Source organism: Chanos chanos, chromosome 2, assembly GCF_902362185.1.
Source record: "Chanos chanos chromosome 2, fChaCha1.1, whole genome shotgun sequence".
NCBI classification, from domain to species: Eukaryota; Metazoa; Chordata; class Actinopteri; order Gonorynchiformes; family Chanidae; genus Chanos; species Chanos chanos.
The window spans coordinates 9,855,579-9,882,823 of NC_044496.1; the positions used below are offsets into that span (position 1 = coordinate 9,855,579).

General features: G+C 40.8%; 1 protein-coding gene across 1 annotated transcript; it reads left to right on the forward strand.

The window, feature by feature from the left end:
- Positions 1–20,449: 20,449 nt before the first annotated feature.
- Positions 20,450–27,245, forward strand: pamr1a (peptidase domain containing associated with muscle regeneration 1a). Its single transcript, XM_030794185.1, has 11 exons — positions 20,450–20,597; positions 21,352–21,477; positions 21,581–21,695; positions 21,968–22,185; positions 22,366–22,473; positions 23,388–23,588; positions 23,838–23,904; positions 24,868–25,097; positions 25,495–25,590; positions 25,642–25,838; positions 26,655–27,245. Exons 1-11 carry the CDS (start codon positions 20,468–20,470, stop codon positions 27,243–27,245), a joined length of 2,079 nt encoding a protein of 692 aa, XP_030650045.1. The 5' UTR covers positions 20,450–20,467.

Consider the following 27,245-nt stretch of genomic DNA (forward strand, 5'->3'; position numbering starts at 1 on the left):
TAATCACCAGAACAATAGAGCTGGTCTAGGGCTCTGTGACTGCATGGAGAAATCTCATCCTGCCTGAGTGAGAGTAGCCACGGTGTGGTGATATTTGGAGCATGAAGAGCCATCTGTTCTGTCATGGAGGATGAAAGAGAGAGAGGAGAGCAGGAGCTCAGGAATGGGACTACAGACTGTGTTCAGATTAAAAAAGATTACAGAAGTTATTGAATTTTGAGTTACTACTTGAGTTACTGAGTTAGTACATTTATTAAATGAAACGTGATGCATATCAGAGAAATATTACATAATTGGGCAAATAAAGAAAATCCAGATTCTGTCTTGTTTCAAATGTTGTTATTTCACTCTTTAAGTAAAGGTTAACGAGGGAATATTTTGTCCAGTTTTTGCAGGTGATCTGCCATTTGCCTGTTTCAACCAGCATCCAAGTTCACTTTCAAGATGAATGCATCCAACTCTGCTCTCTCTCTCTCTCTCTTGCTCTCTCTCTCTCGTTCTCTCGTTCTCTCTCTCTCTCTCTCTCTCTCTCTCTCTTTCTGAATTCACTATGCATTCTTCCTTTTTCTCTGTGTGGCTGAGACACCATGCAGTCTGGGAGCTGTCCGCCCTGCCTGGGTTGTAAAGGCTTGGGGAAAGCTCAGAGTAATGTGCTTTGTGTGTCCTCATTGATCCTTGACTTGCCATATTGCGCCTCAGCAGGATGTCAAAGGGACAAAAGCTTAGCACTGCATTGTTCCACTCTCTAAATGAAGAAGTCTGTCTTCCTACAGAGTATGGTCCCTGGAAATGGCAGGAGTGAGAGAGATGGAGAGAAGGAGGGAGGGCAAAACGGTTAATAATTAATATTGCAAGATAGCATTCCTGCAGGAGCCATACACCCTGCTAATTTACTTAAAGACAGCAAGACAGGAGAGATATATTACAACACAGATGTTAACACCAGTCCAATTAAACAAACTGGACTCATAAGATTTCAGGCCAACAAAGACAAAACAAAACAAAACAAAACAAAACAAACAAATTCATTGTCTAACTGCTATAAATGTAATAGTGGAAGTGATGCCTTTACTGAACTAACATTTTGTAGACTAATCAGAAAAAAAAAAATCCAATCAAGACCTGAGTGTAAAAAGTAAAACGAATGAAGAAAACTGAGCATTTCCGGTAAACAAAATAACCAGAACTAGATGATTCACCCCGTGATGAGCACATTCATGGTGGCTGAAAATGGGAGGAGATGATCCCGTCTATAAAAGCTTGTGGAAATGTATTTGCATGTTTCATTTTTATTGACAGGGTGTAACTGCATACTTAAAGCACCCAGTTTGCATTGAATGGTCCATACATCTGGAGCTGGGTGGGCTGTTACAGACACCCTGGACTGGGCAGAGTTCTCTGTCTGGGGATGCTGTAACTCTGTTTGCCCTAAGGTGTCCCCCTTACTGAAAAGCTCAGTGGTGTTTTATGTTGTATGCACTGGGACAACAGCTCCCAATAAAACCAACAACTTTACAAGCACTTCAACAAACATTACAAACTGTCTCCCACCTGGCAGTTCATTAAAGAATATGAGTGTCCTATTTAGATTGTTTCACAAATGTAAGTTTATTTTCAAACTGACTTGGTATTTTCAGAGAATAGAGAGGCTGATCAGTATCAAATATGAGTTACAGTCTCAATCTCTACTCTGACATTGGTATGTAAACTGAACAATACAATGATCAACAACTATGTAAGTAAATAAGCAAGTAAGTCAGTAAGTAAGTAAGTAAGTAACTAACTGACCAACTGACCTACTAATTAACTAACCCCTTTGGATGTTCCAGTAGAAGCTCAGTGCTAGCATGTGGAGGCATCGTGCCAGTCTGTACTGGTCTATTGGAGAGCTGTTCCTCATCTATCCTGTGTGAGTGTGCCGAGCCTCTCCCTTGCTTTCTAATGAACCCGTTCTCTTCATAAGCCTAATCCCCCATTCAACTTGGAGGGTCATTTTGTGCCGATGCACCTTGAGACCTTCTCAAAGTTTAATTAAACATCCCCAGAAGTTCAGCTCTGCAGGCCTGCCTCAACAATAGAATGAGCTGCTCATTCAGTGCATTGTGGATTTTAATGGCACCCTTTTTTTGGTTTAAATCCATACGCCTATCTCTTTGGCGGAGAGGGGGTAGCCGGCTCCCTTGCAGCCCCAAACTGTGGAGATGTTTAAGAAATCTTTGAAGCGACAGTTCGAGAGAACAAAGGGGCAAAGCTAGGACTGGTGTCATGTAACCAAGTATTCACTTGCACTTCCTCCCTTGACTAGCTTTTATAAACCTTTCAAACACTGATTTCTAGAGCTGAACTCAACTGCACCATGAGGCAGAACAAAACTATGAAGCACAAAATGTAACTATAGGCTAATAAAAAATAACCCAAAACAACTCTTTCCATTTAACGCTTAACCTGGACCACCCAAGCACATTTTGGGTAAATGGACTCAGCTTCAAGCATTACAAACATCAAATAAGTAAGAGTACAACGAAAGCACTAACACTTACCATAAATTCATTACCATGCCAGCAATCATCATTCATGTATTTTCATGTGTCATGGCTTAGTTCTCTATTTTTCAATGCCATTTGAAGTACAGGGAAAATTTCATTGAGTCTCGAGGGGTCAACTCACTGTTTCTTTTACCAGTACACATTTCCCGTTTGCTTTTGGATATGGGGTATATTGGCTGCGTAAAACTCAACTCAGATACTTTTACCCATCCTGCTCCTGCATTAGCAGAGTGCATGTCAGAGATTTATCATTGCGTTTCTTTATCCCTCCCAATACTTCATTTATCCAGCACACAGAGACAGGTTGCCTTCCATAACAAACCAGAGAGCTAGGGGCAGTGTTTCTGTCTTGACAGACAGGTCTTTCATTGAAGCTATCTATGGCAGTGAAGCTATCTATGGTACTTTTAGGCACACAGTCAATTTTAAGACAAATGAAAAGGTCAGCATTCCAAATTTATTACAAGAGCTAGCCAGGTAATAGGTGCATTACAACAGTAAGCAAAATCTATGGACAATTTTCTGAATTACACCCCAGACTAACTACCAGAACCAGGAACTTACCTAGCACTCATGCCCCTAATATTATAAGTCATTGCAGCACTACATAAGTTAGACTGTTCTGTCTTATATAGAAACTCATAACTCTACTGAGCAAGATAATTGATTAATAATATGCAGTCCATGATAAACAGTTCATGTGTTTGTTGATTCACTGTTTGTGTGACCATTTAATAACATTGTGTTCTTTGGATAAGCTGAACCTTCTTACTTCTTAGCAGACTTGCTGACAACACTGCAGAGTAACCCACAACTTTCACATGGAAACAGTTGCTATGATTACCAATTCAAACCTCTGTAATCTCCTTGTCATCTCCCAAAAGCTCAGTCAAATCTTGGCTCTAAGAGGATACAAAAACCTACGTAAGAAATCCTGCTAAAATAAGGTCCAGTTGCAGAAACCTTCTTTTCAGCCATTGATACATTTTCTTATCTCCTCCAGGCAGGAGCATAGGATAGAAAAGCCCTGATCAGTCTCAGTGACCCACAGTGGATTGGCACTGTTTGACAGCATTTGGTGTGGGTCACTAGCTTTCTTGCACATTGTTTGTCTATCCATTCTCCCCTTAACTAGATTCAGTGTGTTTGTTTTTTAAGGGGGATACTTTTCAGTTGTCAAGTGAAATGCTCTGGCTTAGTCTCTGGAGGTTTCGCTTGACCGCAGAGGCCGGGAAACCATATGGAAACTGAAGACAGACAATCAAATTAGTATTGTCTTCATCCTTTTCTCCTCGTAAAGAAATTAAGACGACCCTCTAAAGACCAAAAGTTTCAGTGGGTCGGGAAGGGCAGGAGCGGGCCCAGATTCCGCTGGTGCTAATTACCAAATTAAATAATTGGGCCATCTTTTGGGCATCTGTCAATGGTTGCCTGGAGTTAGCTTGAAAGAACAGTGCAATGGTATGTTTCAGTGTCACTAGGTCCTTTTCAAGTCTTTCTTTTATCTTACAAAAGGAAAAAAAGTATAATCCAATATATTTTTCTCCTTTTATCATCTTCTTTCAGCAAAAAAAACAGAAAGACTTTCAACCTATTAAACCTTTCACCCCCTCCCCTTTCTTTCTTACCTTAAGAATAAGTGGAAATGCTCATTTTGAAAAAAAAAAGAAAAAGAAAGAAAATTGTACAAAACATTTAACACATTTTACATTACGTTTTTTTTTTTTTTTACATATTGTGTTTATTACATTTGCTGAGTTCATGAGTTGCTGTTACCACCTATTGCAGCTGCTGTGTAGAATGAACATAACCTACATAAAAAGGGTAACTATTATTTTGTAACCCTTAATGTGAAGTGTTACCAAAGTTTGCATTTCCTCCCAGAGTTAGGCGCATAGCCATTTTTGGCATATGTCTAATGTCTTTTTTATTCAGCCTTGAGATTAAAACAGGAGAACTGATTGGCCTGAGGCTATGGGTGGCCAATTAAAAAGACTTAAAGAAAGCCTTTCTATGCTTCTCTCCTGCTTTCTTCCCACTCTCGCTGTGTCCATCCCTCTTTAACCTGTTCATACTCACATAACCCAATTATAGCATGAAGAGAGAGAGGATTTAAAACACCCCAAAACTCTATCATTTTCAGTGTCCATCATTTCTTGGAGCATCATGCCTCTGATGCAGTTACAGAACAAAGAGATGACAGTTATAATAACTATAGATATGAAATGAAATGAGGTGGTAGTCAACATTCAGCTTTGACTCTCTGTTTTACATGTTCAGTTTTGAGCGCTGGACTAGTAAATGGATGATGGATGAGTGCAGGCCGTATGGGGCTGGGGATGTGGTCTCCAAACCAGTGAAGACAAGAGGCTTTGTCCCAGTGTGGCAGTGGGCTTGACTTTGGGGGGCTCTGCTTTGGGGTAAGGACAAAGCTTCCCTTGGAGAAACCCCCTCTGTGACAAAGCTTCTGATTAGCATGAGAAAACAGTTTGGTTTGGGGTCCACAGCAAAGACAGGAGACTGGGGTGTGCTGCTCCGCTGGTTTTTAGAGCACGCTATCGTGCAAAGGAACTTGAGAGATCATGCTCCCAAACCACACACGCGCACACACACACACACACACACACACACACACACACACACACACACACACACACACATAAAGCTGGGTGGCAAACACAATAATGAATTTTCCTTTCTTCTCAAACCATAAGTCATATGTTACAGAATACATAATACAATATTTAACAGTATTTAAACATAGAAGTGTTGTCTTTTCCATTCTTACAAAAAAGTTAACACTCCAAGAGACCTAGAATTTTATTTAAAAAGAAAAAAGAGTTTTTCTCCAGGTAACAAAAACACTGCATGTTTTGCTGGAATATGACATGTGATGTAAGTTATGAATCACAATGTAGTAAGCATACACCCGCACGAGGCTGACAGCTCAACCGATTGTTTAGAGTGTACACACATGCACAAAACTTCTCTTTCTCTTCTATCTTATCTTGATTGAAGATTAAAAAACAAACTTATTTTCCAGTTTCTCGGAATGTAATAACCATTTCAACACAGACATTAGTCCTGGACACTGATTGTGGTAGTTCTGGCTTGACATGAGATAAGCTATTCGCAAAAAAGGCACAAATCAGGGATGCCTTTGAAGGGGTATTCTGAGAATAATATTTTCTGGGGCAAGAGTATCTATGCCCCATAAGCCACTTCATCAAAAGTCTATATTTACACCAGTCCAATCCAGTCCAGTCCAGTTCAGACAAGATATATTTTATGATGAATGTGATTAAACTGCAATAATAAAATTATGTTGTTCAGATGAATATCAGACAGAGTTAAAAATGTTTGTTTTGTCAGTCTAACATCTGAAAACTAACTTTTCTGTTTAAACAGACATGTCTGAACACATTCAATTTGCATAGAGGTGGGGGCAGGTGAAACAGAACTGTAATGAAATTGCCTTTAACACTGTGTTCAGCAGGTAACTGTTAAACCACCATTACCATCTTCCCGTTGATGAACAGCTACCCAGAGAAAACACGGTTTGCTTAAATGAACAATTTTTGGGTGTTGGTCGGCGACTCACCGCCCTGGCAACCAAATGTTCACCCCTCATCTTATATGACAGAGCTATTCTCACTGTTGCACACACTCAGGACACAGGCAAGCCAAACCTTCACCGAAGCCTCTTTCTTTAAGTTCACTGAATTTATCCTACGCTCTAACGTCATTGCCTAGAGAAAAGTCCATTAGATGGGGATTTTGAGGTATACATTATCCCTTAAAATCCAGTGTGATGACTTCTCTGAGAGCCCCTGACTTGTGGCGCTGAGAACCGATGCTGCTCTATGTTTCTGAGAGGTGGGCTGTATTTTGTGCCTCTTACGTTGGATCCCTCAGATTAACGACTATAGGACCTGCTGTTCCACCTCCTGGCCTCACTTCTGTCCTGGTCAGGGGCTCAGAGTCTCCCTTTTGTGCTGAATCCTTACTCCACTGGAAGAGATAAGTGTCTTTGTGTGCCCTTGGACAGGAGAAACTGGGGTAGTAGTTAATGAGGCCTGTGGATTAGTGGGCTAAAGACATTTACTGATGGGCCAAATTAATCTTTCTCCTTAGGCTTCAGTGATTCTGATATAGGGTGGTAATTAAACAGCTGTGTGGGAAGAGTGACACTTTTAAGCTTGGCCAGAGGGCAAGAGGTCATAAATTGACCCCAGTGTGAAGCCAAAATGAACTCTTGACAGTAGGCTGGTGTTCCAAGTCGCTGGTTTACAGCACTCTCGAGGTTTGGCTGCCTTTCTCCTCAGGATGACATATTTTGCATTCCCGCTCTAGGACAGCCCTGAACTACAGTAACTTTCAGCTGAAAACATCTGATTCCTGATCAGTTGGTATAGTTCATTTTCAGTGAGCCTAATCATTTTTCTCCTGAGGGAAAAAAACCCCCCACCATATACGTTGATAAGAGTGAGATATTTTGACATGCTGAAATATTTCTGTTTTGTAACGTGTACAGAGCTCAGTGTTAGTTTGAATGTAATATCACAATAGTAACAAAGTTATTAACAAACCAAAAGGGCTGATTCAGTTAAAATACTTGTTCATTGACAAGTTCTCCTAATTTTTGGAACAAGTGTGTGATTAAAAAAAAAAAAAAAAAAAAAAAAAAAAATTAAAGAAGCAGCGGCACATGAAAAAGGCCTAAATTATTTGAGAAGAGAGAACAAATAAAAGTGAGGCCGGCCGTGCAGCCCGTGTCGACACTGGGCTGTGGGATATCCCAGATGCCCTGGCATATCATTTATTACCATTGGAACCAATGAACCCTCCTGCTTTGTGCCTCTGCCTCCGACTAAGTCAATGCATTCTGCTTAGCAACGTGTAGCCCTGAAGGGCATTCCAGTTCAGTGAGCACATTGGACTTTGACCTCCCTCACACACACACATACACACATATACAAAATACTGTAATATATTTAAAAAAATACACTTAGAGTGTAATAGTGATATTGAACTGTTCATGTTTTAAATTCCTAAACATACACACATATGCTCTGTCTTCATGTCCCATCTCTCATTCACTATTATTTCTCCATTCACCATTCATAAATTTGAGAGAGTGAACACTTTCAATCTGAGCTCAAGTCAAGATGTTCATTGCCTTAGTATCAAACTGTGCCAGAAACAAGTGAAGGAGAGAGAGAGAGAGAGAGAGAGAGAGAGTGCGAGAGAGAGAGAGAGAGAGAGACAAGAGGTAGGAGGAGGAGGAAAAACACTTATCCATTATTCTCTATGTCCTTCTCTTTCTCTCTTTTGTTCTTTCAGCCATAATCACTTTATCTCTCCTTCTGGCTCACTCCTCTAATAATATTACTTAATGACAGGCGTCATGCTTTACAATACTGAATAATTCAGGCTGCCAACCCAGCTTTACCTCTGTCTCTGCTGCTCTGTTCTTTTCTCTGTCCCGCAGGGCAGCTGCAGCAGGACAAGACAACCATAGCAAATCCTGAAGAGAGCTCAATCAGAAGGGCCGTGAAAGAGGCCAAATGGGATTTCCCCATCAGCCAATCAAACGCTTCCCTTCAGTCCCTCAAACACACACACACACACACACACACACTCACACACAAGCACGCACACGCACGCACGCATGCACACACACACACAGACACACATACATACAAAGGCAATCATTGTTACCCACTAATGTGAGTGTGTGACTTTTCTCTCCTTTGTTTCCTCTAGGCTGCAGCACTGCAGGGTTCTTGTATCTGGATGGAGAGTAATTTGAGGTTATGCCCCCTGCGTCCCTGTGGCACATGCCCGCCTGACTCGGGGCATGGTGCCTTTTTTTTCCTGTCTTTTGCAGAGGCAACAGATTAGGAGAGGAAAACTCTACACTACTCACCATGGATCCCAGTCTCACCAGTTAACATTTCTGATCTGAAAATTATTATGACAGGCCTGGCTCTGTCCACAGCTTGTCTTATTAAAAAAAAAAAAACAGCTTTCAAATAGCATACAGTTTCAGCATGTCTGGATACCTGAACTTCCATCTTAGCACAATCACAAGAACAAACGGCATTATAAGGAAAAAGGAATCAATAAAATAAAAAATAAAAAAACATATAGCTCTATGTTGAAGACTCTTGGAACTAAAATAGAGAGAGGGCTTTTTATGATCAATTTGATTGAGTAACTGACTGATGCAGACTCAAAATTTAAACACAAGCTCTCCATAAACATCCACACAATGATCTTCTCAGTGAAACTAACCGGTATTGTAATGCCGCACACACCGTTGAAGGGAGAGAATACTTTTCATTTCAAAGCCAGTGTTTTTTTTTTCTTTTTTTCTTTTTTTTGTTAAAGATGCTCCTTCAAAAGCAGCCAAACTGAAACTCTTCAGGATCAATGCATCACCTCTGTGGCTGGCTGAAGGCCAGGGATGGATGGGTACTCTTGTTGTGAATGGGCACCAGTTTATTGTTGCAATATAAGCGCAATAGGGGGGCAGGACGGTCCTGCCCATCCAAGAGCCCAACACAAGAGGAGCTGCTGGTGACCAGAGCACGGGGCGGTTCCAGTGCTCCAGCGCCGACACTCCCTTCTCTCTCTCTGTTCCTCCCTGGCTTCATTGTGCCGAGGGGCCCAGTGAGACAGGACAAAAGCAGTCCAGGCTCTGGTCCGTTTCAGTTGTGAAGCAGGTTGTTTGGAGTGGGTGCTGCCCCAGCTCTCCTCACGTGTATTGGGAGAGGGCGGCGGAAGGCCAGTGGGTGTCAGCGTGACGGATGGGTTGTGGGTCGGTAGTGCTTTTGTGGATGGTGATGTGTGTGTGTGTGTGTGTGTGTGAATGTGTGTGTGCGCCCTGGTGAATAGGGACGTGTTGCCTGTCCTCTGTGCCCCCGTTGCCTGAAGCAGGGGGTGGGATTGGTGCGTGTAGGGGGCGGGGGGGGGGGGGGGGGGGGGGTTGCTGGGAGATTTTATTAAAGTTCAGCACAGTCAGGAGGGTTTGGGGCTGTTTTGGAGTGCAAGAACACAATCAGTGCTAAGCCTGCCAAACATTCTCCTACTCTCTTGGCATCAGTTGTCTTACAAATAGCCTGGTATGGGGGCAGACACCCCTTACCCTTAGCCTTAACAGACACTGTGTTCACTTTACTCTCTGTCTCTGAATGTCTTTTGATTCTCTTTTTACCCAGAAAGACGCTTGCATTTTATTCTCCCTTCGTTTCTCAGAATTCTCATCCCGCTTTTGAGAATTTGTTGTTTACATGATCACTTCTTCTTTCTTATGCTTCCCAGACAGATGTTAATTAACCCTTTGAACCGAGAGCTTTTTGTGATGGAACTGAACTTTGTTGCACATCTATTATTAGTACAGTACAGTTGTTAATATCAGAAAACAAGGCAACTAAATCTAGTTGTGATTTTCTTAGCTATCAAAGGCCCCACTGGCTTTAATAAACCTGGTTTGTTATGATGTTTTGTGTGTCCTTGCCTCAAAGGGTTAAGAAGATGGATTTGATAAAGAGTTTGCAACACAGAGCTTTCAATGGTGTCTCAGAATGGGTTGTTTGAAACCATTAATGGTTTCCATATATATATATATGCATGTCCAATTTACAGTTGTTAAAATTGTTTGTGAGAAGGCTCTCTTTTTTGTGCTTGTATAATTTCAATTATTTTAGTAAATTATCACATCCTTAGAATTAATTTATCACTGATATATTTCACATTTTCAGTCACCTTAATACATCAGCTTCCCCCCTTTTTACATTCATTTATTCACCCATAGTTGTTGCTGACGTATCGTGTCTCTGAATATTGTTGCTGACGTATCGTGTGTCTGAATATTGTTGCTGACGTATCGTGTGTCTGAATATTGTTGCTGACGTATCGTGTGTCTGAATATTGTTGCTGACATATCGTGTGTCTGAATATCCGCTGTGACTTCTACACAATTATAACATTTCATTTTCTTTTACTTTTTTTTTTAATTGTAAAAATATTTTCTTGTGTGTCTCTTGCTATTTCACAACAAAATCACAAATTGTCCATTACTGAATTGATGATAATGATAGTGAATTAAAACTGGCCCTGTTAATGGTGATTTTAGCATAGTAGTATTAAAAAAAAAAACGAAAATGCAGCACTAAATACAGCAGCAGAACCATCTAAACATTTAATAGTTTCACAGTATGTTGCTTGGCTGGCCTGGTGCTACTGAACATATGTGTGATGTCACTGACCTTTTATCTAAATTGAAATCTCACCATTATTGTCTGTATCACACCAGAGATGTGTGTTCAGAATATGGACGGGCAGTATTAATGAGATAACATAGATCTGAATGCATATGTAATGAAGCATTCACAAATGAATGAGCTAATCTGTCGTTCCAGCTTAAGAAAAAAAAAAAACAGAGATCTGGCCTGCTCCTTGGAGCAGAAGTCAATGGGAAAGACACAGGCATGCATGTTAATGGTGCCTCTGTATCCCTGGGGCCTGATACTTTTGTCTGAGGTCCCTTGAACTGCTGTTTGAATATCTAGAGATCTCTTTTCGCTCTTTCTGAGGCCAGATTAGTCTGCTAGCACTGTAAGCCTAACAGTCAACGGAGCAGGTTGAGGCTGACTTCAGAGGGTTTGATGGGCGGACAATTTGCATCTCGCTCTTGTTGTGCTTTGTCTTGTTTTGAAGGAAAGGTATGTTAGTTTTCTGGCACAGAGAAAATGTGTCACACACTCACTGTGTCTCGGTAGGAAGATGCCTCCTGAGAGATGTGTCTACAAAGACTCCTAACTGAGCTCATAGACTCCAGTGAGGCCGGAATGAGGCTTCTTTTTAGTAAAGGACAGGGGAAGTAAGTAATTTGTGGACACTTGGGCAATAAGGAATTGATTTGGGAGGAAGTGGGGTCTTTATAAAAAGGGCTGTATTGACAAATATAGACAAAAAAGCCCTCCTGTCTCAGCATACCACTGTGCATGGTTCAAGCCCTGATCAGCATTATCCTGATCTGTGAATGTGTGTGTGCGTGTGTGCATGTGTGTATAGGTGTGTGTGTGTGTGTGAGAGAGAGAGAGAGAGGACACTTATACATTCAAATGTGTGATTTGATAACAAATGCAAGTAATGTAAGTAAATGTAAATGTAAATTGAGAGTAACAGTAGATATAGTTGTGTTTAAGTTATCGTTTAGTGATAATAGGTCATTATACAGTTTCAGAAACACATTTGTATATAAATCAAATCAGTATCTGGTTTCCAGCTGAGCACTCCCTCAGAGGTGACAGACAACAGATCAGGTTGCATCAGTGACTTTGACAGGCAGACAATTAACATTTTTTACTTGTTGTCTTCTGTGACTTTTGAAGGGAAGGTATGTTTACTGTTTGACTTAGTGAAAGTGTGACACACAATCTGTGCAACTCTGTGGGAAGATGTCCATCTCTACAGTTCCCTTTGACTGGGCTCTGAGACTCCACTGTCACCTGCCTGTGAGGCCAAGAGCTAGTGAAAAGGAATTATATTTTGAAGACAGAATTTTTCTGTGTGAAATAAGAATATTACACACCCACTGGGCTGGGCATTCCAAACTGCAAGGTGCAAGACCCAGCTGAGGGTTGGGGGAGAGGAAACAGAGAGGAAAGGGCAGAAAAGTTCATTAAAGGATGAATAGCGTTTGGTTGTGGGGGGGATTGTAAATCACCCTAGAGGAAGGAGAGAGATTATGGAATAGATTCATTCAGTGTGATGTTTAATGATTCCAGAGCCCAGTGTAACATTACAATGTTATTTAATGCATTTTTGCTTTGGATGTGTTTTGTTTCTTGTGTAAAGGGCATTATTTTCCCTACACACACACACACACACACACACACACACACACACACACGTACTCACACTGGATCTGGACATCATTTTATAAGAGATTTTAAGACGGCCTATTGCTCCAGTATGTCTCTGAGTACCTCGCTTCCACGTTGAAAGGCCTGGCCATTGCACACACACACACATTTACATGTGAAAAAAACATACCTTATCACCAGTGTGCTGTATCCAGGAGAGGTGCCAAAAAAATCTGGGGTTTTGTATGTGTGCACATGTTCATGGTAACAAAAATATGGAAACACACAAGCACGCAGAAACTAACTGTCTTACCAGAGGTAAGCCTCTGCATTTTACTTAAATTAGTCAAATCTGCTAGGGAAAAAAGGCCTAGTGAGAACAAGAATATGTTAATAGGAAAAACAAACAAACAAACAAACAGAGTTCAGAGGAACAGATCCCTCTTTCCAAAGATAAATACCACCACCTTGTGGCTGCATTTAACATTGTTCTGACAGTTGTGCTAATTTCAGCCATGCAAAGAAACCTGACCCTGTCTGCAGTTTTTGTTGAAATAAATTTTTGCAGAACTTTAAATAAATGAATGAAGAAACGAATGAATGACTGACTGAATGAACAAACAAACAAACAGATAAATAAATAAATAAATAAAATCCGATATATTTCTTTCTCACACAAAGACATACATATTTGTACAAATGAAACACGATATAAAAAATGTGTTAAGACAAAAGACAAACTGATAACAGCGTCAGAAGGCATAACAAAAGAATGCAGAGCTACTATTAATGTCATTTAATGTTTTAATGCATGAACTATTCAAGCATTCATGTAATTTTTAATAAATATTTTGAAATTGATCACTCTGTATAAATTGGGAAACAGATCTGTGTAAACATGTGCTCTCTTTTAAAAGTGAACAAACACTTAGAGTAAATTTGGATTTAACAAAATCACTGGAGTGTCCAGCAGATGGCACTATTCGCACGTAACAAGCCACTTAATAAGAAACACTTGCCTTGGAAGAAACAGCATCTCTTTTGTCCAGATTTACAGACTTCAAACTATTTTTTGGGGGGTGGGGGTTTAAAATGTGTTTAAGTCTATTAGAACTCTTATTTACAAATGATGCATATAAGCCTTAACTGTGTAATGCGGACAGCGAATACATGATGTACAAATGCTTGCTTTTTATCTTTATGTGCAGAATACTTACATCATTGCCAGAGCTCATACCGTTACTGCTACTGCTTCCACAAAAGACATTTATGTGAGTACATTCACACTGTCCTTGCCAATCATCTCAAAATAATCTAAGGAAAAAAAAAAAAAAAGACCACGGCTTTTTAACATTTGTGTGAGAATTTTGCTCGATAATCTACTTTTGCTGGAACACTGTGTAACAATAAGCAGCAGAGTATGAATACTGACCAGACAAAAGCTGCATGACGTATGATGTGGGCTTTGGTTTCGGTTCTGTAGGCACATAATGCATTTCTGAATCACTGAAATTTCTACAGTGTGGCACTGAGTACTTCTGCATTGTAAAACATTCTTTTAAACAGAAAAGAAAACAAATTCCCTCTTGTTTTTCCCTTAGTCAGGACATATCAGGATGTGGTGTTTTGGGAGCAGTGGTCCACACTGAAAGAGCTATTTTTCCACAAATGGAGAGGAAGAGGACAGGGAGACAGGGATGGGGTCTACTGTGTGGTGCTTTGTCGTTGCTTATGAGTCTCTTTTATTTATCTTTTTGTATGTGTGGGTGGGGGTGAGGGGCAGGGGCGCTGGTGCCTTCATAGGGTCTGTAGTGAAGGAGACAGGAAACGCCAGTTAGAGGGGATTTTGAGTTTGAGTTCTTTGGCTTTTGCACTTTACCTCCATAGCAACTGCATGCACTGTGTCTGTTTGTATGTGTGTGTGTGTGTGTGAGAGAGAGAGAGAAAGTATGAGTGTGTCCTTCCTGTCAAGTACAGGATGCTGAAAAGGTTATTTTATTTACTCTCAAAGACATGGGGGGTGCTTTTTAAATGATTTCAGCAAATAACATAATGTATTGACTTCACAATACTGAAAGAAAAAGAATTTCTGAGTATATTTTTGCCTCTGAATATTGAGATGTAATGTTTAATTTACCAACATAAAAGTCATTGACTTTGTAAGGATAATTTCTAACAAAAACCTAAGTAAAAGTTCTAAAACACTTATTTTACTCTCTGAAAGTGCAGTTTTAAGCACTGATATTTTTCTGCATATTTTCCTGTTTATTGAACAGTTTGAAGATTTCCCCTTGACATTTTAACATATTTATGGCTCTGTGGGTCTGTTAATAAATGATTTAGCAGAAGGAGAATTAAAAAAATGTGAGAAATGTTTTCTGATAAAAACTTTATGATCTGTAGTGTGTGTATGATCTGTATTTGAAAGAGGTCTATTAGTAGAATTCGTGCCATAAAAAGTTCTGAAAAATTTGTATTCCTCTGACTATTTCCCTATACATATTTTGTGATAAGTATAAGTTTTGATTTCTCCACCCAGCATGATGGATGGATGATGGGCCTGTCAGAGAGATCATGACTGAAAATGTTTCACTCTGGCACTCAGCTATATTAACTTGTCATTTTAATAAATGGAGTAGATTTTCTGTCATCAGCTCGGATACAAATCAATATGGTGAAAGCATGTCATGTGCACCCACAATAAATTATTTGTTTTCCATAGAGAGAGAGAGATAGAGAGAGTGAGGGTGAGAAAAATGGATTGAGATATTTGCCATGCGGCATAACCACAGAACTGGGAATAGCAGTCACACATCTGAAGGTTCAGTAAAATATTAAGAGATGTGATGGATTGTTACAAAATGTGGACTGATGCAATAAAACTTCACATGTTTCATTTGAATGAGAGAATCACACAGCAGACCTCAGAGGCCATAAACAGTGAATGGCTCATTGCTTAGAAAAACCGGGCTCTCCACCAAGAGCGCTGCTTTAGCACCAAACACAGCTTTTAACTCCTCTGATTTAACTCATAGCACATGGACTTGACATCTCCAATTCAATAAATGAATGTTTCAAAATCACTATGACTTGCTCCTGAAAGGGTAAATTGACCTTTTCTCAAAAAGCAATAGGCACTCTATAAATTTAATGTGCGTTGGGTAAATATAGAAAATGTTGAGTCCAACACGAAAATGAATGTGTGAAATATTTTTTAAATTGGCAGTGTATGCACAGTTGCATAAAATGATGGAAAGAAATAACTTTTTTTCTAGTCAAGATGGTAATTATTTCCTTCAGCTATTGGTCATGATGGCTATTATTCAGAGTGAACGTACTCAGTAACTGCACTAGATACTGTCTAAGAAAATGAAGCCTGAATCTGGAGTGCACAGGGATGGGAAAACACTGGAAATGAATGAATGAATGTTTCAAAATTTTTGCTTGTTTCTTGTTGACGAAGTTTTTCATTTCCCTTATATTCATGGTTAGTCTTATTCATGGTGACTCTAGTTAGCTCTGTGTGTTATGGGCAGAGGTGGCAAAACATGGTGACAGGTATTAATGTCTTCACGATGACCCTGTCTCTACATAGCAGCCCTGTACTCACTGAGTTACAGGTGCTGAACAGAGACGGACATAAAAATTAAGGATATAAAATGACAACTCATGGAAATGGGTAGGCTACTGTTAACTGTTTCAGGATATTGTTGCTTTATTGTCTTACAGTGATAACTACAGTAACTGGATATTGTTTAAGTCGCAGGTGTGCACTGTTGTGAGTGTTTGTACAATATATCAATCAACTTGTGACTCAGATAGGAAGCTCAGATCCGCAGCTAACGATTCCTGCTCTCTGTACAGTTCCGGCAATCTGGGTTTATGAGCACTTTCATCTCTGTAACGCACTGAACTGTCCTTCTCCTAAACACAGCTCAGTATTTTTATGATACACCGCCCTCAAGCCAACAACCATGTGACTATGTACAAATCCTGTTTCGTTATCGATGAATCTCAAGTCCACTTAGGCCGATTCAAGAAAGTTTTTGGCCACCTCATACTGTGCCTAAAGAATCCTTTGAAATTTGCAGTTAAGTAATCAAACAGGACGCAACTGCCCATCACCTGCCTGACAAAAATGTACTGGACGGAAAACAATAGTTACACCGGGCACCCATTCGTTCAAAGATACAACTGCTTCTACCGAAAAATGCAAGGCTTCAATGTTCTGTCTTATTGTTGTCCACTTACCTGAACAAGTTCCGTTTAGATAGAACTAAAGGAGGAACTTTAGAAATGCAGAGCAACCTGGGCGGACCGAGTTTCGCTGAGCACCTGCTCTATATTACCGTAAGGCACACATGCACGCTTTTGTATCAGCAAACGTTGGTGAATCTGCCGCAACCCACCTCCACGATCCGTGTATGCTTGACCTTTTGTCTCCACTCCTACGTGCGCTTTTCGTCGAAAACCATCGTAGAAGGGATGTCCAGAATCTCGCTCCAATACTCAGCATCTTCAGCCAACTGGTTAAACTTTAGTTTCAGTTGAGTTCATTTCTGATTTAAGGTGATTGCAGTTGTTTTGGTGAAGGAAATTAAAGTTACAATCCTTTACACCTGTAACATTAATAGCCCTGTCATTTATGTGTGAGAGATCAGTTATTGGTATATGTTAAAGTGACTGAAAATCTAAGTTTTCATTTTCCTTCTGGATAGTCGCCCTAAGGCCTCTTTATACTGTACATACGGACGCCGGAGAGACACCTTACTACGTCAGCCTCACTGAACCACCTTAAGTAAATACAACTCCTGTATGTGTTTGATCATGTAAGAATAGGTTACAGCTCCTGTGTGGGTCTGATAATAATAAAACACATTACAGCTTCTGTGTGTGTTTGGTAATGGAAAAACAAGTTACAGCTGCAGTGTGTATTTGTTCATGTTGAAACAGGACACTTACAGGCAAGATTTGGTTGATGAACAGACTGGAAGAGAGAGGGAGAGAGAGAGAGAGAGAGAGGTCTTCCTTTTCAGTGAATACATACATTCTGCTGATTTCAAGTTTATTGTGTGTTTTCTCTTAAACAAACGCGGAACCTAGGAACAGTTAGAAGCGCAGACCGCAACAACAGAAAAAAAAAACAAAAAACAGTGTACTCACTATATGAATGGAAGACATTTATTAGTCTTGCTGTTGTTTGTTTGCATGGTTTTATTCATCTGATCACACATTATTCAATATTCATGACAGAATGAAAAATGGGTGTGCTTTTTTTTAGTGTAAAATGACAGGCTCGGAATACTGTTAATGAAGCTGTACTGTTTTTATCTCATCCAATATCTTGTGGTGGGGGTGCACAGTGGTGCAAGGGATAGCGCTGTCGCCTCACAGCAAGAAGGTCCTGGGTTCGATTCCCAGCCGGGGTCCGTTCTATGTGGAGTTTGTATGTTCTCCCCGTGTCTGCATGGGTTTCCTCTGGGAGCTCAGGTTTCCTCCAAAGACATGCAGGCAGAACTTCAGCGATATTAAATTGCCCCCATGTGTGAATGTATTTGTCTGTGTGTCTGCCCTGCAATGGACTGGCAACCTGTCCAGGGTGTTTCCCTGCCTTTCACCCAGTGAGTGCTGGGATATGCTCCAGCACCACCTGCGACCCTAATTAGGAAAAGTGGCTTTGAGAATGAATGAATGAACATCCTGTGGTGATATCCTCAAATCTTCAAATAAAAAAAATGCCCTCAGAAGGACATTAGTTTTTTTGTTTTTTTTTAAAACTGCTGGTACATTTTATTGAAATACTGAAAACTGCTGAGGGACTGTGTCAGGCACTTGGTTTCTCTTCCATTGCTTGCGTAACACTAGAACTGCAAGCCCAGTCTCTCTTTACTCTACTGGATGGGCTGTTGGAAAAATGAAAAGTTTAGAACATGGAAACTCTGTGTCCATGGTAATCCAAACAAACGAGAGAATGTTTTCCTGCTTAGTCCTCTGTGGTCTCTGCATGGAGCAAACCCATAGAAAACAAATGACTCATCCATTTGGTGTTTGGAAAACTATCAGACAAATATGAAGGGAAGTGCATTTTTCTCTTATCAGCGTTTGAATTTGGCACAAGCTCAATGCCCTTCCAAGTCTCAACAAGAATGACAGTTTCCTTTGTTAAACTTCTTAAACTGTATTTGATAACAAGAAACATTTTTTCCTTTAATGTAAATGGGCATGAAATCCATCCATTACGTTTGGTTGACGAAAGTACACATTGTGTCATCAGTTAGACAATCAAACCAGATGTATGTGTAAGAAAAATACCCCTCACCGTAGATCAAAGTCCCTCAAAGCAGAACTTACGTCATACAAACACCTCAGGAGAGTGATTTTCAGAAGCTGTAACAGAGGCAGTCCCCAAAGCAAGAGTGGGAGAAAGAGTAAGAGAAGGAGACAGACAGGAGGGAGGAAGAGAGAGAGAGAGAGAGAGAGAGAGAGAAAGCAGAGCTATTGTCGTGATATCTGATCTCCATACACAGTTGAGCTGAGTTCCAGGCAGGAGAATGATTGCTTTGGTGGTGGTGGTGGTGTTGGTGTTGGTCCAGCTGGCTGTGACCCGCAGGACGCTGCTGATGCCACTTCCCTCTCACCACCGATCTTTTCGGCTCCTGTTCTTTCTTCATCTTTTCCGTCTGTGCTCCGCAGTAGCAGCCTGGCCGCAAGGTAAGGACTGCTGCATTTCTTTTCTCTTTTCGTATGACGTAGCGAGCGTGTGTAAAAGCTTAGCTGAAGGAGGTAGAAGCTGCCTGGAGTAAAAGTAACGGTGCATGCTGTGATATTTTAGCACCCTCTTTATTTTTTTTTTGCTACAGGTCACTAACATAACAACTGTTTCCTCAGAATGCCTGAAATAATGTTTTGCACATTTTTTTTGGTTTTCCCTCAGGCATAAGGTAATTAAATACACCAGGAGATCATGGCAAAGTTTCTATGTATTTTTTTTTTCAGTTTTTTACTTTCTGTATAGGCTAAGACACTGTAGCTCAGTGAAAACTGAGGACAGTGACTAATCCAAACTTAACTTTTCTCTCCCAGATGAGTAATATATTCACCCTACAGCTGGCCTCGGGGCATGGTTACACTTGGGTTTATATGCTTATATGGGTTCATATGTTATTCAAAGAAAAATGTCCTCAGGGGTTTGGATGGTTACGACTACATTCTTCTGTGTCTGAAATACTTATCAAGCTAGGCAGTGTCTGGATGAGAAAAACAGATACTGACGTTTGCTTGGGTTGGTCAGGAAAATCACTCAGGCCAAAAGTGCCTTCATATGACACATTGCACGAAAAACTTACTTTCTAGAAAATGTTCATATTTGGAGTTGTGATGTCTCATATTCTGTGTATTGGATAACATGTAACTGATCCTCATTAAAGTGTTCTGTCTTTACAAACCGTCTTGCACCGGGCGAGGGGGGGGACTGATTTTCAAATAAGGTAAAGGGCTTTCTGCATTAACCAGAGGCAGCGGAATGTATGTTTATGAACATATGGATTCCTGCCTTATGCCCTCACAAATCCAACAGAATCTCTTACTGTGTGTTTTAGTGTTGTTCCCATAAAGATTTTGGCAGGTGTTGAAAGATTTCTTACAGTAATAAGAGATTTTTAGGAACCAATCCATCTGCTTTGCATGCAGCATTTTTGCAGTCAGCAGGCCAAATGCCAACCACATCCCAAAACTCAGTTTTAAACATAATGATGTGTGGAACACACACAGAAATGTGTGATAACGTGTGATAACACATTTCCATTTGTTTGCAAGATCTCACTTTGTGTTGTTTACCAAGTCTGGTGATCAGCAGATGTTTTATAAATACAAAAAATGAAAAATCCTTGTCACAGACAGAATTCATTTGCAATTAAGTTTTTGCAGTGCCGTTGATGTGTGTGTGTGTCTGTGTGTGTGTGTGTGTGTATGTGTGTGCATGTGTGCGTGTGTGTATCAGATTTGAGGTCTCCTGAGCAGAAATGTCCTGGTCCGCAGTGGAATGTCATGTGTCGTTCATGCTGTGAATATGAGAAGATTGTATGTAAGTGTCCGGCTCAGGGAACCAAGGTGGGCTATGCTGTCCCCTGCTGCAGAAATGCCCTGCACCAATGTGATCCCTGTATTATTCACCAAGGTAAGGCCATACCCAACCATACTCGCATCTACTTATGCTGACCGTGATGACTTTCATATTTTTAACTTCTACTGCTACTTCTTTGCTATTACTCTTATGTTTATTGCTGCTACTACTACTGCTTTGATTACATCTGCAACTGGTTCTACTACTGGGGCAGCTGTGGACTAAAGGTTAGAGAACCGGGCTTGTGACCAAAGGGTCGCCAGTTCGATTCCCGGGACCAAAATCCATGACCCCCAATGCCCCCCAGGCGCAAGGAATGCTGCCCACTGCTCCTGTGTCTGGTGTGTGCGCTCACTGGTGTGTTAAATACGGAGGACAGATTCACTGCTCACTGTTCATGTGCAGTCGTTTGGATTCTCACGGCCTGTTGCTACCAGCATTGCTGCTACTACAACTATTGTTAGAACCAGTGCTGTTACAATTACTGATCCTACCTTTCGCTATTACTACTGTTACTACTACCACTACTACTACAACTACTACTACACCTGATAGTCTGGCACCATTGCTGGTTTTACTTCCATATCATTCTTATTATCATTTTGAGTGCATTTTAGTTATGTGTGACCTTGATAATTACATTCATTTGACCTTTTCTGACTAAGAAAAAAACTGAGCGACCTGGGAGTTACGATGCTTAAAGGATTTCTTCAGCTTACATCAGTGCTGTGCAGCTGAGGTCCACAGTGTGTAAGAATTGTGTTGTGAGTGAGAATGGGGCTGATTATATTTGTCTCTGACTGCTTAGGCTGCACTATTTTTGACAACTGTAAGAGTTGTGGTAATGGGACGTGGGAGGCACAGGACGATTTCTATGTCAGAGGGAAGTTCTGCACAGAATGCCGTCAGGGCTGGTCAGGTGGAGACTGTCTGAGTGAGTCTGACGTATCAATTTCAATGGTAGACTGAGCCTAATGTTTACTGGAAAGTGGCTTTTCAAAGCCAGGAAAAATTCTTCTTTGTTTCTTACTCCTTAGCCTGTGGAGGGATTATAAAGAGATTGCAAGGTCATATCACCTTAGAGTCTTACCCAATCAATGCCAGATGTGAGTGGACACTACAAGTTAGACGTGGGATGATCATGGAACTCAGGTAATTTAAGTACTAATTAAACAAGCTCAAAAATCATTTGTAGTCTGTGACAATTCAGTTATATTATATATCAGCTTATCTTGCTCCAAAGCTGGTCTATATCATGGACAGATGAAGCTCATTAGAAGCGTGTTTGATCTTATATCATCATCTTTCATCGTGGCAAAAAGCATGTGCAACATTAGAGTTTTATTTGCACACTTGCTGTCTTTTCATAAGAGCTCAGTATCAGTTGTATTTAAATATAAGTTTAACTTTTGATCCCGTTGTAGTTTCACAGAACTGAGTCTGGAGTTTGATCACAGCTGTCGCTATGACTACATAGAGGTGAGAGATGGGGACAGCGCAAACTCACCGACAATTGGTCGATACTGCGGATATGAAACTCCTCCACCAATCAGAAGCAGTGGAGACTCACTGCATATCCGTTTTGTATCTGATGGGTATAACAACTTTGATGGATTCTTTGCCACATTTCAAGAAATCTCAGGTATAAGTACAGAGGCAGGATGCACAATTTATCAATGTCTGAAATTCTGTGATGTATAACTGGATCTCTGTTTTGCGTTTGCAAGAGCTTTACACAGACTTTTGGAGAATTACAGTCTAAGATTTGTGTGCTGATCGTTCCTAACCATGTAATGATGTTCTTTTTTTCTCCTCCCTGAAGCGTGCAGTTCCTATCCTTGTCTAAATGGTGGCACGTGCTTTCTGGATCCTGTACAGTCTTTTCGTTGTTCCTGTCTTCCTGGCTATACTGGCACACGGTGTGAGAACAGTAAGAGTTCTACTGACTCTACAGATAAGACATGAACACTAAGAGACATTCACACATGCTTGGCTGCCGTAAAAGTTTAAGTGGTTTTCATATCCATAATTACACTTACGTAAACATTTAAGGAGACACATTTAGTCAAAATGACACGGAATTATATGCTCTTAAATTATAAATATTACCCAAAATTGCTATATGAAATGAGGTTTCTGTTTTGACTAGGATCACTGAGGCATGGCTGTGTTGCTCCGGAGAGACCTGCTCATGGTGAAATAGTTCTGCAGTTTGGGGAGGGAAATGTGCTCCAATCAGTTCAATACACATGCCATAAAAGCTATACACTCCAGGGAGATGCGCAACAGACCTGCCTGCCCAACAGCAGTTGGAGTGGAGCTACTCCCACATGTGTGAGAGGTGCTTTTTGGTTTACTTTTTCTCTTGCTCTCCCATATTACATTTCAGCGTTAGACATTATTTACAGCCATTCATGTCTATGGGAGTTTGTATCTAGCCTGTCCTCTCAAAAAATAATAAGTATAGAGGACCTCATAAAAGTGCACAAGTAAAACACAGTTGTACATAAGATAAACAACAGTAGTTAATAGAAAAGATCTTAATTGTTACTGTGATGCTATCAACTTGATGGCAGTTAGAATGCCCAACAGAGGAAATTTATTAATACAAGTAATTTTATCATCTTCATTTTTATCACCTTCAATCAAAATACTGTTTAAAAATGTAATATGTAAAGGTTATGCTGCAAATGTTAGTGTTTACCACTAAGTTCTGGTAATACTACTACTACCTCTCATATTACATTCACTGTAATTACTGTGGCCATGATTAATAATCATCATTAGTATAAACATATAGCAGTAACAATCACAGATTGTTTCTCTACTTCTGGAGATACACAGAAGAACCAGAGCCAGCACAAAGGAGCTGCTCTCCACTTCCAAACCTCCATCATGGTTATTCTACCATGGTTTTGGACTTGGGTGAAGCTGTCCAAACAGTGGAATTTTTCTGCAGCAACTCTTATGTCCTTAGTGGTGAAAATAAAAGAACATGCCTTCCTAATGGAACATGGAGTGGTCAACAGCCCATCTGTGTCAAAGGTACCCTCCCAGTCAACAGATACCTTCCTACTGCCTTTTACACTATGCCACAACATAGCATACCATACCATACCATACCATACCATACCATACACCATACTATACTATACCATACACCACACTATACCACACTATACTATACCATACCACACCATACCATACCATATCACACACCACACCTCACCATACCATACCATGCACCATACCATACCATACCATACCATATGGTTTATGTGTACTGTGTTTCAGCCTGCCGTGAGCCAAAGGTTTCAAAACTTGTGCGCCGTAGGGTCTTGAAACCCCATGTTCATTCCAGGTAGGCAAAGCTTTTTTAGAACTGTGAAAAAAAAGCAAAAAATTTATTTATCATTTGAGAAATGGTTCAAAATATTTCTGGTAACATTTGGATTTGAGCAAGCAGCTGTTAACGAACAAACAAACGAATGATTGTGAAATAGTGCTGAACTACACACCCGGAAGCTGAGGTATACGCTTAACCATATATGTTAGCACTGAGTGGGATGAGTCCAGAGCCAGTAGTACAGTACTGCTGATGTGCTAACAGCTGCCACACCTCATGGCATTAACACGACAGCATTGCAATCAAAGTATGTCATGTCTTTGCATGGTCTAGTGAGTTTCTGTGTCACTCAAAAGTTTCACTACTCTGTGTTTCACTACTCCGAAACCTTTTGTATAACAATGACTCATAAATCTCACTCAATCAGTAATAAAGAGACATAGTACATTCTTAAATTCTACTGAGGTGGCTGTTAGGTCACATGTTAGTACTGTTCACTGGAACCTTGGGGGCGGTGCTTTTATAGTTCTGCCACAAACTGCTGGTGTGCCCTTAAGCACAATGTGCTCAACACAATGAACAGCTTCCTTACAAAAGGGAAACTAGTTCTCACATGCATAAATAAGAAGCTCACATGCATAAATAAGAGGAGGGGGGATATAATTGCACGATCATTCATCTGCGTCTGACATTACTGTCTCGTTGTTATTCATCAACGATAATGGTAATATATTTTGTCAAAGTTTTTATTTTCAAAGGTGCTTTTTTACTTAGTTATCGTCTCGTTTTCATCATGGAAAAAAGTTAGCTGACGAACATTTTTTGTCACAGTTTTTGTCGACGAAATTAACACTGAACACTGATAGTCTCGCTCTCTCTCTCTCTCTCTCTCTCTCTCTCTCTCTCTCTCTCTCTCTATCTCTCTCTATCTCTCTCTTTCTCTCTCCCTCTCTTTCTCTCTCTCTCTGTTTCCCAAAGGAAGAGTCCACTTCACAGGTTATACTCCTCAAACATGCAAGGGCTATTCGAGAGAATTCTCCCAAGTCAAGAGTCTCAGGTTTTTGGGGAATTGCCATCAGGTTTTCATCATTTGTACACAAGCATTGAATATGAGTGTGTCTCTCCCCTGTACCAGCACTTTGGCAGTGCTAAACGCACCTGCTTGAAAACAGGCAAATGGAGTGGACGTCATGTTTCCTGTTCACCAGGTGGGGGCAGCAGCAACCAGCTGCTCAATATAGGAAAACAGAACAGAAAACGAAAATGGTTGCTAAGTGATAGCCACATGATCACATCTGTTGTTTTTCTACTCATCTGTTATAATTTGTGGTTAAACAGATATAAACACACTGAGTTACTGTGTTAAGGTGTTTGTGTCATCTGTGTTTACATTCTATGTGCAAAATTTTAAAAGAAGTTGGTAGATATATAATTGAAAAAGACACCTCTCTACTATAGACATCCACTACTAATCTCTGATTCAGTTTTGGTGTAGTACATTAGAAGGTCTGTATAAGAATGCCTGTGTAAGAACTATAGCTCTGATTGATTAGATTAAAACCAGACTTTTCTCTCTCTCTCTCTCTCTCTCTCTCTCTCTTACAGTTTGTGGTAAGCTCTCTTCAGTCAGCTCTCAACCCCCAGTTCACACCCACTGGCCTTGGCATGCCGCCATCTACCGACGTTTCCCAAACCGCCACGGCCCTCCAACGGAGACGCGGGGTGACGTTTTTACCTCAGATGAGGAAGAAGAAGGGCATGAGGAAGGCTCAGATTGGCAGCTGGTGTGTAGTGGAGCTCTGATGAATCAGTGGAGTGTAGTGGTGGCTGCTCATTGCGTGTCAGAGTCTGGAGAGCTGCAGCCTGTCAGCACAGACGATCTGAAAGTGGCGATAGGAAAAAATGACCTCAGCGACCTCAAGGACGTGAAGAAACCGCAGTACATTCAGGTGAATTCTTTTACACATCAACTAAGTGTCAGCAGCCACAATGTGATATATAACAGTTGCTACAATGAGGTCACTCTTATTATAGATGATGATGTGGGGAAATGAAATATATATATATATATAAAAAAATGATGTAGGGAATCAAAATGTAAATTCAAATCAGGGGATTCGACCGTGGATGTGTATCATCTGCTTTACATCTCATTTAAATTTATAACTGATTTATCAGGAATTGAAACAATTAAAATATTGTTTTTTCTGGAACTTTCCATGCAAGGACACCTTACCTTCCTTACACCATACACCCCTTTGGCACAAGGACGTATTCCGTATTCATTTTACAAATTGTGCATAAAAGTAACCTTTATTTGCATCCACATTTTCAGTTTGATGTGAATCAGACTGATTGTAATCTCAAGTCACAGACTAAATCTGGAGCCACATGTCTGCCCGTAAGCTGTGATTAGGTCCTATCTGTGAAACAGTGGAATCATTAACCCTAAACACAACCAGGCCATCTCAGTGCATCTCCTCTTCTCTCTTGTGCTTCCAACCTTGTCTCCATCACTCTGTCTCTGTCTCGGTCTCTCTCTCTCTCTCTCTCTCTCTCTCTCTGTCTCTCTCTCTCTCTCTCTCTCTCTCTGTCTCTGTCTCTGTCTCTGTCTCTGTCTCTCTCTCTCTCTCTCTCTCTCTCTCTCTCTCTCTCTCTTTCTTCTATCTTCCCATGCTGTTATTCATTCTGTGTTATTTCTACTTGTCTCATTTCTCTCCTCTCCTCCTCTCTCACCTTTTTTCTTTCCTCTCTTTTGCCTCCAGGTTTCAAACATTCTGATCCACCCCAACTACAACCCGGTGGGGTTTGATTCTGACCTGGCTGTGCTGAAGCTGCAGGACAGGGCTCGGATCAGCGAGGATGTTTTACCTGTGTGTCTCCCCAAAATGCAGGGTGGGGAGGTGATCACTCAACAATCCTACATTACAGGGTGGTCCACGACCGGCCAACACCAGTCTGTTTCGCACACAGACCACGCAGAGAGGGCTCAGACAGGGCTTATTGAACTGGTTGATAATATACAGTGCGAGAGACAATACATTGAAAACAGAGTCACAGTCAACATCACTGACAACATGGTCTGTGGCCACCAGCATCCTCACAGCCCATCTACAGTCTGCCCTGTCACGACTGGAGGAATTGTCCTCATGCTGTCTCCGGTTCCCTCTGCTTCCCCCAACTCCTTTTCCCTTACTCCCCAAGAACCTAAAAGAGACAATGACGTGAACTATGTCTGGGAACTGCTGGGTCTGGTGAGCTTTGGTTATGATACACATGACTGTAATCCAGATTTGTACACTGTTTACGCCCGCATTCCCAACTTCAAAAACTGGATTCAACAGAACATTAAGTAA